The sequence below is a fragment of the Haematobia irritans genome, chromosome 3 (genome assembly GCF_050003625.1).
Source record: "Haematobia irritans isolate KBUSLIRL chromosome 3, ASM5000362v1, whole genome shotgun sequence".
In the NCBI taxonomy this organism is placed as follows: domain Eukaryota; kingdom Metazoa; phylum Arthropoda; class Insecta; order Diptera; family Muscidae; genus Haematobia; species Haematobia irritans.
The window spans coordinates 133967403-133985169 of record NC_134399.1 but is presented as its reverse complement, the minus strand read 5'-3'; the positions used below and the strand labels follow the sequence as shown (position 1 = coordinate 133985169).

General features: G+C 26.5%; 1 protein-coding gene across 3 annotated transcripts in view; it reads right to left on the bottom strand.

The window, feature by feature from the left end:
* Positions 1 to 17767, bottom strand: part of sbm (L-type amino acid transporter sobremesa) — a 132897-nt gene that overhangs the window by 46053 nt on the left and 69077 nt on the right. Inside the window, exon 1 of one of the 3 annotated variants that reach the window (XM_075298753.1) lies at positions 2430 to 3783. The exons of 1 other annotated variant lie outside the window; for it this stretch is intronic. In XM_075298753.1, coding sequence (XP_075154868.1) covers positions 2430 to 2502 — 73 coding nt within the window. In that variant the 5' untranslated portion in view covers positions 2503 to 3783. Of the gene's footprint in view, positions 1 to 2429; positions 3784 to 17767 lie in introns of those variants that run through there. One more of the 3 variants, XM_075298751.1, reaches the window with a different exon arrangement.

Here is a 17767-nt window from a genome sequence, read left to right as displayed (position 1 = left end):
TAATACTAAAAAAAAACTTTGAACCAAGATGCAAATCCTTAAAATAAGTCTTAGCATATATTTGAAGCGATTTTATCTTAAATTTAAAAATGTAATATGTCAGTTGTGTTAAAGATGATTTCTTTAAATTAAAAATGTTTTTCTTTATTTTAAGGAAAATTTGCCTTACTTCAAAGATCTACAACTTCAGCAGAGAGACGGAAAATTTCAAAATTTGTGTCCTAAATTTAATGAACAAAATTTTTGAAGCAAGGATTATAAACTTTCATTTAACTAAAATGTCATTATTTTAAAGAATTTTGTCCTTAACTTTGGGTAAATTTCGATTCCTAAACTTTAAGTTGCATAATCTTCCATATTAGGTCAATATTTTTTTCAGTGAAGAGACTGTGGAATTTACTTGTGGCAATTTTTCGAGAAATCACTATACACTCAAAAAAAAAGCATGTCCGGTTCCAAAGTTCTTGTCTTTACACTGATGATTCCAAGCCAAAGAAGCGGAGAACTGTAGTGAGGAATCATTTAAGACACAATTCTCTTTTAAATTTGAGTTTCGCGTACTTGATTCTAGGAAACAAAATTTAATTTGTTAATTTTTTCGGTATTTTTCTTCATGTGCTATAAAACCCCATTAAAACTGAAATTCCCAAATTCACACTCGACTACAAGTAAAATTGATGCTATGTTTCAAGAAAAAAAAATCTTTAAAAGAAAGTGTTAGAAAAGATCTCCCATTTTTAAACGTTTTTAGCTTTGTAGCCAAGATGCTAAAAGTCTACTTCTCAACTATTAAAGCCAAGTTGACTTTAGTAAAAAGATATTTTCTTCCATGTTAGGATACCCAATTTTAGGTCGAATCGCTTAACTATAAGGACAAAACGACTTTGTTGAAAAGTTTATCGACTTTTGGATAAGGAAAAAACTTTATATCAAAGAAGGTTAAGTTAGGTTAGGTGGCAGCCCGATGTATCAGGCTCACTTAGACCATTCAGTCCATTGTGATACCACATTGGTGAACTTCTCTCTTATCACTGAGTGCTGCCCGATTCCATGTTAAGCTCAATGACAAGGGACCTCCTTTTTATAGCCGAGTCCGAAAGGCGTTCCACATTGCAGTGAAACCACTTAGAGAAGTTTTGAAACGCTCAGAAATGAAATGCGTCTTATATGCTAAGCAAAATTCGAATTCGTATTTTAAGGACATGAAATCTTGGGAATAAAGAGTCTAGAGAGGAAACTATTACACATATTTGGTTTAATAAAATTCCTTGTAAAAATGAGACGAAGATTGCTTAGAAATAATACGAAAATACTTTTTCGACTACTCAATGTGTAGTTTTTGGCTGGGGTGAAGAGTATCACAGACCGCCTATATTAATTTTATTTTAGAAATTTTTTTCATTACCAAATCACAGTATTATAAAAATTTTGGTACCAATTATTTAAAGATACATATCCAAACCATTATAGAAATTTCATAAATTAAACAATTTATTATTTTATTATTTTAGAAATCATTTCTCATCACCAAATCATCGTAAGATATACATTTTAATAACAAAAACTACATATTCAAATCATAATTGAAAATGTATGCATTAAATAATTTAGCACTACCAAATTTCTATAATTTTTTGTCAAACTTTCAGTTCAAATTAATCTTTAATTTAATATAAAATTAATCACAGAGAAGAAATTTAACATTGCAACACTATTAAAAAATTCAAATTCAATTTCACAATTTGTGCAATATTTTATTATTTTGTACTTGATTTTATATCAAAAAAAAAAAAAATTATAAACATTCTTTTTTAGGCCTTTCTTGTAATGATTTCAAAAAATTTTTAAATTTCATAATTTTTATATGGTTTTACGTTTTTTTATTGCTAAGAATTTTCGTTCACTTTTCTTTAACATTATCTCATTAGTTAGTTTTTTTCCCCAATACCACGATTTTGCAAATATTTTTTTTTACAGAAATGCACAAAATATTTATTCTAATCAGAGTATAACACTTTTGGTTTTTATATTTTTTATTTAGTAATTTTTTACTTCCACTTTTTATATTTTTCGTACTTTAGATTTTCTCTCTTGTATAAAATAATTTTAACTAATTTAAATATCAGCCGTTTAAGAGGACAATTGAAATTTTTAAAACATTTTGCACATTTTTGTTTTCACCATAGTTGAAATATTTTAGAAATTTGTATTAATATTATTTACTATTAAATATCCATTAATATTATTTACTAAATATTAATTTTTGTTTCGTTGTTTTTTTTTTAATTTTTCTTTTCTCTTATTTTTTATTAGATTTCCATATTTTCAATATGATGATAAACACTGTAATGAAATGTAATATACCCACAAGAAAAAAATGATCTAATGAGAGAAATGTTAAAAACCACTTCACTCACTAATACACACACCTCTATTATCTGTTGAATTATGTTTGCATGCGTTTTTTGGCAAGCAAAATAGTTGAGATATTTTATCGCGCATGGCATGGACGGATTACAAATTTTACAAATTATTTCGCCGCAAATATTCACAAATATCTGGCGAACAACGAACAACGCTCTCTGATAGATATGAATAAACTGTTTTTCCAATTTTCACACGCCAAATACTCGAGTTCGAAAAATCTATGCAAATGGCTATCGGTCGGTTGGTTGTCTTATAGCACGATGAGATGAGTAAACGATTTTGTTCGGGTTTATCTCCTTCGTTATTATAGCTCACTCTTTTAGCGGCAGATAAAAGTTTTCAGAGAAAGTTGTTTTTGCTTAGACAATTATCAATGGCATGGTTAAATCATACACATGTACATATACACACTATGTCTCTTTCTCTTGAGTAATCGGGGAGATGAGAGAAAGTTTATGTGTATTTTCCGGCTATGTCACAAAGCCAAAAGGTAATGCCACCTTCTCCTACTAATGCTGTCAATTATTTTTTTTTTTTGTTGGTGACAGTTGGTCGTAGTTGTGAGTATACGAGATAACTTGGCCTAGTCACACACTCGCAGAATACCAAGCCACAATAATAACAACTACAACAAATTTGTTAAGCTTATGACGACTATGACGTTGCTTTAGACAAATGAAAATGTTTTTCTTTTTTTTGGTTTTCCTTTATTTTCACGTTTATTGTTTGTAGGCGTCAGGGAGTTTTAGGTGTGTGCGCGTGTGTCTGTATTTTTGTTGTTTACTCAACAAGGCCTGGGGCTAACGAACATGGCACTATAAAATTGAGTTGCCTTAGTCACAAGAACTTGAGAGTATTTATTTTTATTTCATTTGATTGTAGAAAATTTTGAATATTTTGCAAAAAGAGAAAGACAGAGATATTTCATGGATTCTCTCTGTATTTTCTTGTTTTCAAATTTCGATTAAATTCTTTGATGAGAAAGTATTTTGAAAATTTCAGATTTATTTAATTAATGTTATTTCTTTTCATTTGCTTGTATTATTTGATTTGCAAAGGCGCGTGATAATGATTTTTCGGATTTTCTTTAGTTTTTCTCAATAAACAGGAATATTTCTCTTTCTGTAGTGCTCAAAACATATTATCTTCATCCCGTTGACATTCCTTGTCTATAAATATTTTATAATGTGCGTATGAAGATATATACGTAATCTCCATATGATTTATATAGGATTTCCATAAATGTTGAGTCAAAATATTTTTTGTACATATAAATATATTATATTTAAAAGAATTTGATTATAACTTAAAATTGTAAAAAGTTTTATTTGAATTTTTAATTGCCATTCTATAATTCTTGTCTTTTTAGTTGTTTCTAATAAAATTTATTTTTAAAATTTCTTTTTCCAGCCAACCAAAAAAAAACTTTTAAAACTTGTTTTTTGGTTTTTTTTGTATTTTTTTTTTCTACAATTTAGCTTGTGAAATTTTCAGTTTCTCCGACACTAGAATATCAACGTTCAATAGCTATTCGACAACTGAATGTGTTAATTTATAATAATTGGCTTCAAATACCCAACAACAGCAGTAAATAGCCGATGATGATGATGACAATAAATAAATAAAGAAAAAGAAATTCTTTCATTTAGATTTGATATTTTTCTTGTATTTCTTTTTGAATTTGTTCTTGCAATTTGTACATTATTCTTTATTATTGTTTTCACATTGTAATTGTATTAGATTCTCTTCGTTTGATGATGATGATGATGAGGATGATGTTGTGGTCGGTGGGTCCATTGGTTCATATCAATGAATTGCTAACCAATATTCACTCAATTGACCATGGTTTCGAGAGAAAAAATAAAATTCATTTAATTACTGTAGTCAGTCTGCCTACACGACTTGTGTTTCACACACATTAAATTTTATGCCCTCCACAATATGATAGGGGGTATGCGATATTAGTTTGCCATTCACTTATTCAATATTCAAAATGGATATTGAATTTAAAATCAAAAAGTCGACATCTCTTAGTTCATTAGTTTGTGGAAAAGCCGACTCTCTGATTTGAAACAAATTCGGCTCGCATTGTTAAAATGTTAATTGTACTCTGTGTGGAAAACTTCACATAACATATATATTGAATTCTGAAAAGAATTCCTCTGTTTAAAAAATGTCAAGTAAATCGAAGAGAAATTTTTACCTCCATGGTCATAAGATTCTCAATCGGGCGATGGATATATATAGCTATATCTACAACTGAACCGATTTCTAAAAAAATTAGCATACAGATCTACACTCAAACAGTGAACCCACCAGAAAGGAAATTTTTTTATTAACTTAGAAAATTTTAAATAACTGCATAACAAACGCTAATTAGATGCCGATGTCGTAAAAATAAGTAAATATTTATCGATAAATTCAAGATATTAAGGCCGGTACTATGTTCATTCTTGCGAAAATTTCTTATAGAAACCATTATTTCGCACACAGAAAGCGGTGTTTATTTAGGTAACAAGGAGCGCTATTTAACAGGGAGCGATATTGAATTAAGTTGCTGATTGCTGCTTGCTATTACAAAATTAACATTTTATTTTTCCTTGGGCAATTGATCTGCTACTCCTTTGATCCTTTGTATAGTGTCGGAACAAAAGTATTGTCCGCGTTTGCGTTATAAACCCACACAAATAGTTTTAATAAATAAATTATTTCTTAATTCACATTGCAAATGGTGCCGTGCTATAAACGTCAGTTTTTCAACTCAAAAAAAACATTTTTTTTTATGGAGTTTCAACGCGAAAACCAAACAGAGTACCGGCCTTAGATATAATTAATTTGTTAACTTGTTAAAGACAATTTCGTAGTTCGGTAAGAAAAATTTTAGGGTTAAAAATTTCATAAATACGAAGTCCTTTGTTTTTAAACTAGAGTTTGATTACAAAGTTGCGTTCACAGACAAACGGACTAGATCTACTTGGAAATACTGAAAAAATACCCCAAAAAAAATCCGCAAAAATTTATGTAAATTGATAAAATACCCAATTCGGAGAAAAATACTCAAGAGTGGTATCACATTTCACATTAGCGTGGTTCATATTTTAAAACTGCGATATTTTGAGGAAAATCACATAGTGGTCAGGATATAATAACTTTAATATGCTAACAAAATGTGCCTACCAGAAATATTGATTTTAGACCCAATAACATATATACCAATCGACTCATGATCACAGGTTGCCACAGTTGATGGAATTCTACCAAAAATGGTAGATTTTTTACTGTTTGGTAGATCAAATTATTCCTCTCCAACTAAGAAGTATTTACTTCACAATTTTTTTATAGAAATAAAATGTTAACAAAATTTTCTATAGGAATAAAATTTTCTATAGAAATAATATTAAGATTTTGTAAAATATTCCTCTCCAATTAAAAGGTACCTTAATTTTTATGAAAATAATATTTTGATCAAATTTCCTATAGAAATAAAATTTTTATATAATATTCTAAAGAAATAAAATTTTGACAAAATTTGCTATAGAAATAAAATTTTGACATCATTTTCTATTGAAATAAAATTTTGAAAAAATCTTCTATAGAAATATAATTTTTTGTCTATTATCTATAGCAATAAAATCTGTAAAATATACCTCTCCAACTAAAACGTACCTCAATTTTTATGAAACTAATATTTTGCTAAAATTTTCTATAGAAATACAATTTTTATATAATTTTATACAAAAAAATTTGACAAATTTTCTATAGAAATACAATTTTGACAAAATTTTCTATAAAAATACAATCTTGACAAAATTTTCTATAGAAAAAAAATTTTAACTAAATTTTCTATAGAAATCAAAATTTTGACAAAATTTTCTATAGAAATAAAACTTTGACAAAATTTTCTATAGAAATAAAATTTTGCTATAGAAATAAATTGTTGACAAAATTTTCACTAGAAATAAAATTTTGACAAAATTTTCTATAGAAATAAAATTTTGACAAAATTTTCTATAGAAATAAAATTTTGACAAAATTTTCTATAGAAATAAAGTTTTGAAAAAAATGTTCTATAGAGAAAAAATTTTAAGAAAATTTTCTATAGAAATAAAATTTTGCTATAGAAATAAATTGTTGACAAAATTTTCACTAGAAATAAAATTTTGACAAAATTTTCTATAGAAATAAAATTTTGACAAAATTTTCTATAGAAATAAAGTTTTGAAAAAAATGTTCTATAGAGAAAAAATTTTAAGAAAATTTTCTATAGAAATAAAATTTTGACAAAATTTTCTATAGAAATAAAATTTTGAGAAATTTTTGTACAGAAATAAAATTTTGAGAAAATTTTCTATAGAAATAAAATTTTGACAAAATTTTCTATAGAAATAAAATTTTGAGAAATTTTTGTACAGAAATAAAATTTTGAGAAAATTTTCTATAGAAATAAAATTTTGAGAAAATTTTCTATAGAAATAAAATTTTGAGAAATTTTTGTACAGAAATAATATTTTGAGAAAATTTTCTATAGATATAAAATTTTGACAAAATTTTCTATAGAAATAATATTTTGAGAAATTTTTGTACAGAAATAAAATTTTGAGAAAATTTTCTATAGAAATAAAATTTTGACAAAATTTTCTATAGAAATAAAATTTTGAGAAATTTTTGTACAGAAATAAAATTTTGAGAAAATTTTCTATAGAAATAAAATTTTCTATAGAAATAAAATTTTGAGAAATTTTTGTACAGAAATAAAATGTTGAGAAAATTTTCTATAGAAATAAAATTTTGACAAAATTTTCTATAGAAAAAACATTTTGACAAAATTTTCTATAGAAATAAAATTTTGACACTATTTTCTAGAAATAAAATTTTGAGAAATTTTTGTACAGAAATATAATTTTGACAAAATTTTCTATGGAAATAAAATTTTGACAAAATTTTCTATAGAAATACAATTTTTACAAAATTTTCTGTAGAAATAAAAATTTGACAAAATTTTCTATAGAAATAAAATTTTGACAAAATTTTCAATAGAAATAAAATTTTGACAAAATTTTTCTATAGAAATAAAATTTTGAGAAATTTTTGTACAGAAATAGAATTTTGGGAACATTTTCTATAGAAATAACATTCTTAAAAATTTTCCATAGAAATAAAATTTTGACAAAATTTTTTATAAAAATAAAAATTTGACAAAATTTTATATAGAAATAAAATTTTGACAAAATTTTCTATAGAAATAAAATTTTTAGAAATTTTTGTACAGAAATATAATTTTGACAAAATTTTCTATAGAAAAAAAATTTTGAAAACATTTTATATAGAATCAAAATTTTGGGAAAATTTTCTATAGAAATAACATTCTTAAAAATTTTCTGTAGAAATAAAATTTTGACAAAATTTTCTATAGAAATAAAAATTTGAAAAAATTTTCTACAGAAATAAAATTTTGACAAAATTTTCTATAGAAATAAAACTTTTACAAAATTTTCTATAGAAATAAAACTTTTACAAAATTTTCTATAGAAATAAAATTTTGACAAAATTTTCTATAGAAATAAAATTTTACCAAAATTTTCTATAGAAATAAAATTTTACCAAAATTTTCTATAGAAATAAAATTTTGAGAAATTTTTGTACAGAAATAAAATTTTGAGAAATTTTTGTACAGAAATAAAATCTTGAGAAATTTTTGTACAGAAATAAAATTTTGATAAAATTTTCTATAAAAAATAAAATTTTTAGCAAATTTTGACAAAATTTTCTATAGAAATAAAATTTTTGGTAAAATGTTCTTCAGATTTTGGAATCGGTTCATATTTAGCTATAGCTCCCATATATATGTATCCGCCGAATTCCCAAATTTGGCCGTTATATCGTTATTTGTCAACCGATCTTTCCAAAGTTGGCACAATTTACTCTTCTATAGTATCATTTAAACGTGCAAAATATCATCCATATTTTGTATGGTCTGATTATCTCAAATAAAGCCATAATACCCTTATTTATTAACCAATTATTATTCAAAATTCAAATTGAGATGTATTAACTGATCTTATTCAGATTTATACATAGCTCTGACATAAATATATTGCCCGATTTTCACAAATTTGACTACATTAGCCACACTAAAATTGAACAATTCCTTCCTTTTTTATAATAAACTCAATATAAATGACCTGCTAACTCTGTACACGCTCACAAAAAATCGCTTCTGTAACATATACTCCCAAACATATTTTGCTTCAAGCATATATATTTTTGGGTATTGCCCAAACATTTATATGTTTGATCTCTTCCAATATATAATATGTTTGAAAGCATATTGGTCTAAACAATATATGTTTGGGTAGTCTAAGTTCCAAACATTTTGTATTTTTGCATCCAAATTCAATAATGTTGTCTTCCAAAAAACAATATGTTATTATGTGAACATATAATATGTTTGGAAGCATTTTGCACCCAAAAATATTATATGCTTAAAAAAATTCTCCCAAACAATATTGTGCTCAAAATTTTATTTATTTATTTATATATTTACAATCATAATGAATTATGAAAATAAACAGGTAATATAGGTGCTAACAACATAGGTTTTCGACCTGAATGCTCAAAATTTTGTTTCTGCCCAATTGTATATTCCCCCACATCTTTCTCACTTCCACGAGATTTTTTAGTTCTTAGCACCTTTTTCTGTAATACAAACATTGTAGAAGAAATTATTCAATTGTATGATTTTTTTTAATTTTACCTTTTGCCGGACGGGGATTCGAACAGCGGACCACACAGTTTGTAAGGATCAAAGATGTAGCTGATCAATTGCCCAAGGAAAAATAAAATGTTAATTTTGTAATAACAAGCAACAACCACCAACTTAATTCAATATCGCTCCCTGTTAAATAGCGCTCCAAGCTACTAAACACATATATGTTTATAGGCTATTTCTAAATTAATATATGTTTGCATCCAAGCATATTATATTTACAAACATTTTATGTCCCAAACATAATATGTTCTAACATATTAACATATATGTCCCAAACATGTTATGCTAGTTTATGAACATTATATGCTTGCACTCAAAAATATTGTGTTTAAAAATTTGTGTTCCAAACATATAAAGTTTATAGCCAAACATATGAAAAACAGTCTTTTTTATCCGTGTAGGTGTAAAATTAAGTATAACTCCTAATGTCTGTTCAGATTGAAATAAAGCTCCCATAAACATATACCTTAATTTTCTTAAATAAGGAAAAACGTTTTATTTCCTAAACCGATTTCAATTGTACCCCACAAGTGCTTGTATATATTAATTCAATAGGGGTGATTTAGGGTATGATATAGTCGGCCCCGCCTGATTTTCCACTTTACGCAATTGTTTTTTCATAAGGAAAACGACTCTTTTTAAAATGCTTATAAAGGAAAATATTTCAACCCCTTAACAACCCCTTGCTGTGTATGTAGTTATTCCATTGCCTCCGAAGACGACAAACTTCAATAACAATAACAATAAAATTTTATTCTAAAGAAATCATATTGCAAATATATATCAACATTTCCATATTGAAATGTATATAAACAAAAAAATTTGCAAATCAATTTCAATGAATTACCATAAAAAACACCAAAGATTGAAAATCATTTTCTATTTGAATAAATAATTTTGCGTATGAGGGCATCACTCTCACGCTTTATCATATGCTCAGAAGCACTTACATACATATATATGTTGTCTCTCACACCCACACATTCCAATAAATATCTAAAATTTCTTCATCCACCACAATGTGAGAGAGTAAATAATATCGTCGTGGTGTATTTTCAATCATTCAAGCTGTCTGTAAATTGTGTGACGTAGTCTATGGGTAAAAAAAATTAATTTCTTTGAGATTTGCATATTTTGTCTCTCCCTTTCCATATTCCACACGCAATTAAATTAACTTCACACGTCTTATGTATGTATGTATGTATGTATATTTTTATTGTTTACATACACACATATATATATTTATTGTTTCAATTAGAGATATTTGCACGTATATACCCAGATCAACTGGGGACCAATAAAAGTTTCATATATTAAGTACTTTCGACAATTTAACGTTTTAAATTAAATGAAACAATATGGGAAGTATGAAGGTTCATATATTGGAATGTCTCTTATTTGCCATTTCGTTTAATACCACATACATATGCCAAATTTTTAGTAACGCATTTAGTTAAGTTGTAGTTTGGGGCAATGTACTCAGAATCGAAGTTCTGTGAGAAGAAAAATTTAGTTGCTACTTATTTTTAAATTAAAATCGAAATATTTAAATAAAAATGGCCACCACCACAAAAATCACTAAATGGGGAATTATGTCTTCTGCCAGCCGATTCATACCTACAAGGCATACTTAGACCTATACATGATTCATTTCTGAGAACAAGAGATGACACTTACGTTAGGTTAGGGAACCACCGTGGTGCAATGGTTAGCATGCCCGCCTTGCATACACAGGGTCGTGGATTCAAACCCAGTTTCGACCAAACACCAAAAAGTTTTTCAACGGTGGATTATCCCACCTCAGTAATGCTGGTGACAGTTCTGAATGTTCCAAAGCTTCTTTAATTGGTTTCACGGCATTGTGGAACGCCGTTCGGACACGGCTATAAAAAGCAAGTGAACTTCTCACTTATCACTGAGTGCTGCCCGATTCCATGTTAAGCTCAATGACAATGGACCTCCTTTTTATAGCCGAGTCCGAACGGCGTTCCACATTGGTGTGAAACCACTTATAGAAGATCAATTTAATTGAATTGAGTATTATTTTTAGTTAGTGCTTAGCGTACTAGCTAATGTGTTTGTGGGGAAAAATGTTGTAAAATATAATGCTCTAACAATATGTTCAATATGTAATTCTTGACTGCTTATTAGTAAACGTTTCTTGTTTTCTTTACTGTTTTAAGTTTTACAAAAAGAATAAAAGTTTATGAGACATAAAAGTGATATCATTTACATATTCTTTCTTTTCACAAGAGAATTTCTAGAAAGAAATGAATGCCTTATTTTCATTAATGAAGACGTAGTAAAAGCCTTTTATTTCTATGCCTTGAATACCAAAATCATTTGAAACTTTGTGAGGCGTGTAGCAGATTCGGCCTACAAATTGAAATTTATAGCCATCTTAAGTAACTCAAGTGGATGTAACAAACAAAAGCTACAATTAAAATGTACATTCTTCCCGGCGTTGGGGATCTGCAGATGAGACCCGACAAGGTCGCTTACAACAAGAAGAAGATTATTTCCTTGACATTGACATTAATAGAGGAGGAAGGAAGGAACGAAAAAAAGAGAAGAACTAAGCCATAAACAAAAGCTATTTTATCAAAAACAATATGGACGCCTCAAAACATTTACATTTACATTCATGGAATATAATGACTTGTATTGTATTGCATTGTATGACGAAAATTAAAAATAAAAGGGTGGAATATTTTAGAATGAAATTAATTAAAACTTTGTATATATTGTCATAAGGTAACTTGACATCCAAAGTGATTGCATAAAAAACTATGGCTCTAAACCTTCATTCGAAGGCACACAATGTATATGTATTAATGTATATATATTAAGGACATTAAGTCCTTTGTCATTGAGCTAAACATATAAACGTGCGTCACTCAGTGATAAGAGAGAAGTTCACGACTGTAGTATCACAATGGACTGTCTAGAGTAAGTGAGCCTGCAATATCAGGCTGCCACTATAACTAACCTATTGCTCCTCAAAACACGTCTATGACATCGTAACAGATGATGAATCGTGAATTTACGCCCGAGAGTAAGCAGTATGTCTGTTTCAAGATGGGCCAAATCCAACAAAAATTTCTCGCTCAATTCTGAGTAATACACAACCATTTGTTTGCAAGTTGTCTACCAAGAAATGAGGAAAACCAACAGCCAAAGACGGATAACTCTTGACCACATGCATACGAGCTCCCATCACGTTTGACACTCGTGCCATAATTGATGTAACAACATTTTAAGAAAATATTACCAAAACTCTATCAAATTAAAAAAAGTCTTACTTTAAAACTTTTGATCACAATTTTGTGTTTAGAATAAAAAAAGTTTTTTCTTCGAAAGAAATATTTTATTTTTTATTTTAGCACTTTATTTTAATATTTCCTATATGGTATATTATGATCATATTACCGACAATTTTTTGGGTGTATAAATATCCCTTGAATTGTAAGTGTGTATAATTTTAAAGGTATGACAAACATTCTTTTACTCTGTTGGTTAAGCTACACTTATAGTTTAGTCAATGCATGGTTTGAAATCAAACCCAACAAAAATGATTGAAGACTAAACCAACAATAACAAAACAAAACGAATTTTAATTCTATATAAAATTTTCACAAAAACTTATTTCTATAGAAAATTTTGTCAAAATTTTATCTCTATAGAAAATTTTGTCAAAATTTTATTTCTATAGAAAATTTTGTCAAAATTTTTTGTCGATAGGAAATTTTCTCAAAATTGTATTTGGATAGGAAATTTTCTCAAAATTTTATTTCTATAGAAAATGTTATCATAATTATACCCTGCGCCACACTGTGTAACAGGGTATTATAAGTTAGTGCATATGTTTGCAACACCCAGAAGGAGACGAGATAGACACATGGTGTCTTTGGCAAAAATGTTCAGGGTGGGCAACTGAGTTGATAGGGTGTCAAAATTTTATCTCCATAGAAAATTCTGTCAAAATTTTATTTCTATAGAAAATTATCTCCAAATTTTATTTCTATCGAAAATGTTCTCAAAATTTTATTTGTATAGAAAATCTCCCAAAATTTTATTTCTATAGAAAATTTTGTCAAAATTTTTTGTCTATAGGAAATATTCTCAAAATTGTATTTGGATATAAATTTTTCTCAAAATTTTAATTCTATAGAAAATGTTCTCCTAATTTTATATCTATGGAAAATTTTGTCAAAATTTTATTTCTATAGATTTTCTACACATTTATTTCTATTTTCATTTCAACATTTTATTTCTATTTTCTCAAAATTTTATTTCCATAGAAAATTTTCTCAAAATTTTATTTCCATAGAAAATTTAATCAAAATTTTATTTCTATAGGAAATTTTGCCAAAATTTTATCTCCATAGAAAATTTGGTCAAAATTTTATTTCTATAGAAAATTCAGTCAACATTTTATTTCTATAGAAAATTATATCAAAATTTTATTTGTATAGAAAATTTTCCCAAAATTTTGTCAAAATTTTTGGCCTATAGGAAATTTTCTCAAAATTGTATTTAGATAGAAATTTTTCTCAAAATTTTATTTCTATAGAAAATGTTCTCATAATTCTATTTCTATATAACATTTGCTCAAAATTTTATTTCTATAGAAAATTTTCTCAACATTTTATTTCTTTCGAAAATTTTGTCAAAATTGTATTTCTATAGAAAAATTTTTCAAAATATTTTTTTTCAATAGAATGTTTTCTCAAAATTTTATTTCTATAGAAAATTTTCTCAAAATTTAATTTCTATAGAAAATTTTCTTAAAATTTTATTTCTATAGAAAATTTTGTCAACATTTTGTTTCTTTAGAAAAATTTGTCAGATTTTTATTTCTATAGAAAAAATTGTCAACATTTTATTTTTATAGAAAAATTTGTCAACATTTTATTTTTATAGAAAATTATGTCAAAATTTTATTTCTATAGAATTTTTTTTTTCAACATTTTATTTCTATAGAAAATTTTCTCACAATATTATTTCTATAGAAAATTTTCTCAAAATTTTATTTCTATAGAAATTTTTCTCAAAATTTTATTTCTGTAGAAAATTTTGTCAAAATTTTATTTCTATAGAAAATTTTCTCAAAATTTAATTTCCTAAAAACTTTTCTCAAAATTTTATTTTCTGAAAAATTTTCTCAAAATTTTATTTCTATAGAAAATTTTGACAATGTATATTCTATAGAAGAACAAAAATTATTTCTATAGAAAATTTTGCCAAAATTTTATTTCTATAGAAAATTTTCTCAAAATTGTATTTCTGTAGAAACTGTCAAAATTTTATTTCTATTGAAAATTTTCTCACAATTTTATTTGTTGTTGTTTTTTGATTTCAGCTTAAAACCATGCATTGACTAAACTCCAAGTGATAATTGGTTGATAGTTTTGCTGCAAGTAGAGGATGCTGATGAGGAATGTGGTAATTCCGAAACGTGCGTCCATCCAACGATCTATAGGGCTTTGCCCAAATAAATTTGACAAACATTCTTTTCCTCTGTTGGTTAAGCTACACTTGTAGTTTAGTCAATGCATGGTTTTAAGCTGAAATCAAAAAACAACAACAATGCTTAAAGAACAAAACCAATAATAACAAAACAAAACGAATGAAAAAAAAAACAATTTTATTTCTATAGAAAATTTTGTCAAAATTTTATTTCTATTGAAAATTTTGACAATGTTTATTCTATAGAAAAAAAATTATTTCTATGGAAAATTTTGTCAAAATTTTATTTCTATAGAAAATTTTGTCAAAATTTTATTTCTATAGAAAATTTTGTCAAAAATGTTAATTCTATAGAAAATTTTGTCAAAATTTTATTTCTGTTGAAAATTGTCTCAAAATTTTATTTCTTTAGTAAATTTTGACAAAATTTTGTTTCTATAGAAAATTTCGTCAATTTATTTCTATAGGAAATTATCTCAAAATTTTATTTCTATGGAAAAGTTTCTCAAAATTTTAGTATAGAAACATTTTTCAAAATTTTATTTCTATAGAAAATTTTCTCAAAATTGTATTTCTATAGAAAAATTTGACAATATTTATTCTATAGAAAAAAAATTATTTATATAGAATATTTTGTCAAAATTTTATTTCTATATAAAATTGTATTTCCATAGAAAATTTTCTTAAAATTTTAATTTTATAGAAAATTTTGTCAAAATTTTATATCTTTAGAAAATTTTGTCAAAATTTTATATCTATAGAAAATTTTGTCAAAATTTTATTTCTATAGAAAATTTTGTAAAAATTTTATTTCTATAGAAAATTTTGTCAAAATTTTATTTCTATAGAAAATTTTGTCAAAATTTTATTTCTATAAAAACTTTGTAGAGTCGAATTTTCACTCGTGTATACTTATTTTATTCATCATTCCAGTTTTCGAAAATGTTTACCCCCTTTACCATGTAATATCAATTTATATCAATTAGAGTTAAATTACATTGCGACAAAACGACACCATTATGATGATTATAATCATCGTTGTAACAGGCAGAACAATATTTGAATCTTTCATTTGTATAGATTTATTTCACCTCAAACCACTTTAATTGTTTTGCCCGTTTGTTTTCATCACCCTTTGCCGTTTAATTGATTCATACATACATTCACATGACACTGCCAACCATATAGTAATTGAAAGAAAAGTGAAAAATGATGCATATTAATGACATTTTCCATCGTATGCCATAAATGATTGTATAACATCAACTGTATCAATTACAGTTTTCTTCTCGTATATTCTGTGGTTACGTTGTTGAAAATTTTAAATATTACATAAAGATGGAATTTAAAAAAAAAAATCCAGAAGAAAATGTCAATTGACACAATGTCATACTATTGTGGGAAACATATGACGTAGCTCCTTTAGGGTCAAGCAAATCAAATGAAAATTCCGCTTTTCATGCCATCAAAAACTCAAATCGGGAGATCGGTCTATATGGAATACACAAATTAAAATAATATTTTTAGCAAAAAAAAATAAATTTCTCCCCCATATAATCAGTGCATATTTAACTTGTCTTTAATTTCACAGAACAAATTTATTCAATACCGTCATACCTTATCCTTATATCGGCTTGGGAAAAAACAGACTATGACCATAAATTAATCTGTATTCATTGAATTAACAAATAATCGAATATAATTGCATCATGTAACACTCAATGAAATTCTCATATAAAATATTTAATTTACATGGGTTCATTTTAAACTTCATAAAATATTAACTACACGCAAAAAAATAATTCTTTCCTCCCAAACGAAATTTTAGACAAACAAAGTTCGTTTCTCATTTGCTTTTCGCTGTAAGGAAGTGTATTTGGAAGAAAAGTATATACTTTTTGTGATAAACGTTTATTCTTTTCCAGGATGTAAAAACAATTTCATAAAGACTAACTCAAAAAAAAAATTTTTTTCTGGCTAATTGCATTTTCCCTCACATCTTTCTCACTTCCACGAAGATTTTTAGTTCTTAGCACCTTTTTCTGTAATACAAACAATGTAGAAGAAATTATACGATTTTATAAATTTTTAAAATTTTTTTACCTTTCGCCTGGACGGAGAATCGAACCGCGGACCATGCACTTTGTAAGCCAACACACTAACCACTGAGCTATGTACCTGTTATGGTCATCAATAGATAAATATCCATATAAGTTATATTTATATAGCATAGCTTGCGGCGCCCACGAACCGAATAAACAAAGTTTATTTAACAGAAACAAACATTTAGTTTGGCACCGTGGAGCAGGGGTTGCTACGTCTGACTCTCATGCCAAGGGTCGTGGGTTCGATCTCTGCTTCGACCAAAGTTTTTTTTTTCTTTTTTTTTTACATACATTCTACATATGTTCGGAAGATTCCGAAAAAAATGTTCAACATTACATTGTACTAAATTAAATTTTGAACTGTAAAATGTGTTTTATTAAAGACCAAAAGTCAGAAAAGAACAGTGTTTGATATAAACGAAATGGACTCTGTTGTTGTTTCAAAAATAACTTTTTTTATTGAAAAAATAAAAAAATTGTAACAAACGAATTTTTTTGTTGATAAAAGTTTAAAATTTTCGAAGCAATTCAAAAAACTCTAACAAAAGAAAAACGTTTTCGGTACACGTTTTCCAAACGTTTTTTTTCTTTGCGTGTATGATGGTGGTAACAGCAATGAATACAATATCATATGGAAAATTCATTTTTGGAGTTGATTTAGTCTACCACTTTAGTTAAATCAATCAATCAAAACCTAATTTGATATTCTTCATTAATCTCCGATGAATTGTTGATGAATTCCTTAGTTGTTTGGGTCTAACACGAACGAAAAAAAGACAAAGAAAGTTACAAAGTACTTCAATTAAAGCAGAATTTTTAATTTAATTTTTCTTTTTTTGTGGCAACAAATTGGTTGACTTATGGAATTAATTGGATGAGTCCATTCATACAACCGGCCTGAATACACACACTATTTCATCTCATTTAAACATGGAACCATTTTGTTGCTGGCCTAAATTACTTCTTGAGTATCTATCAGTGTTGCCAGAAGTAAGAG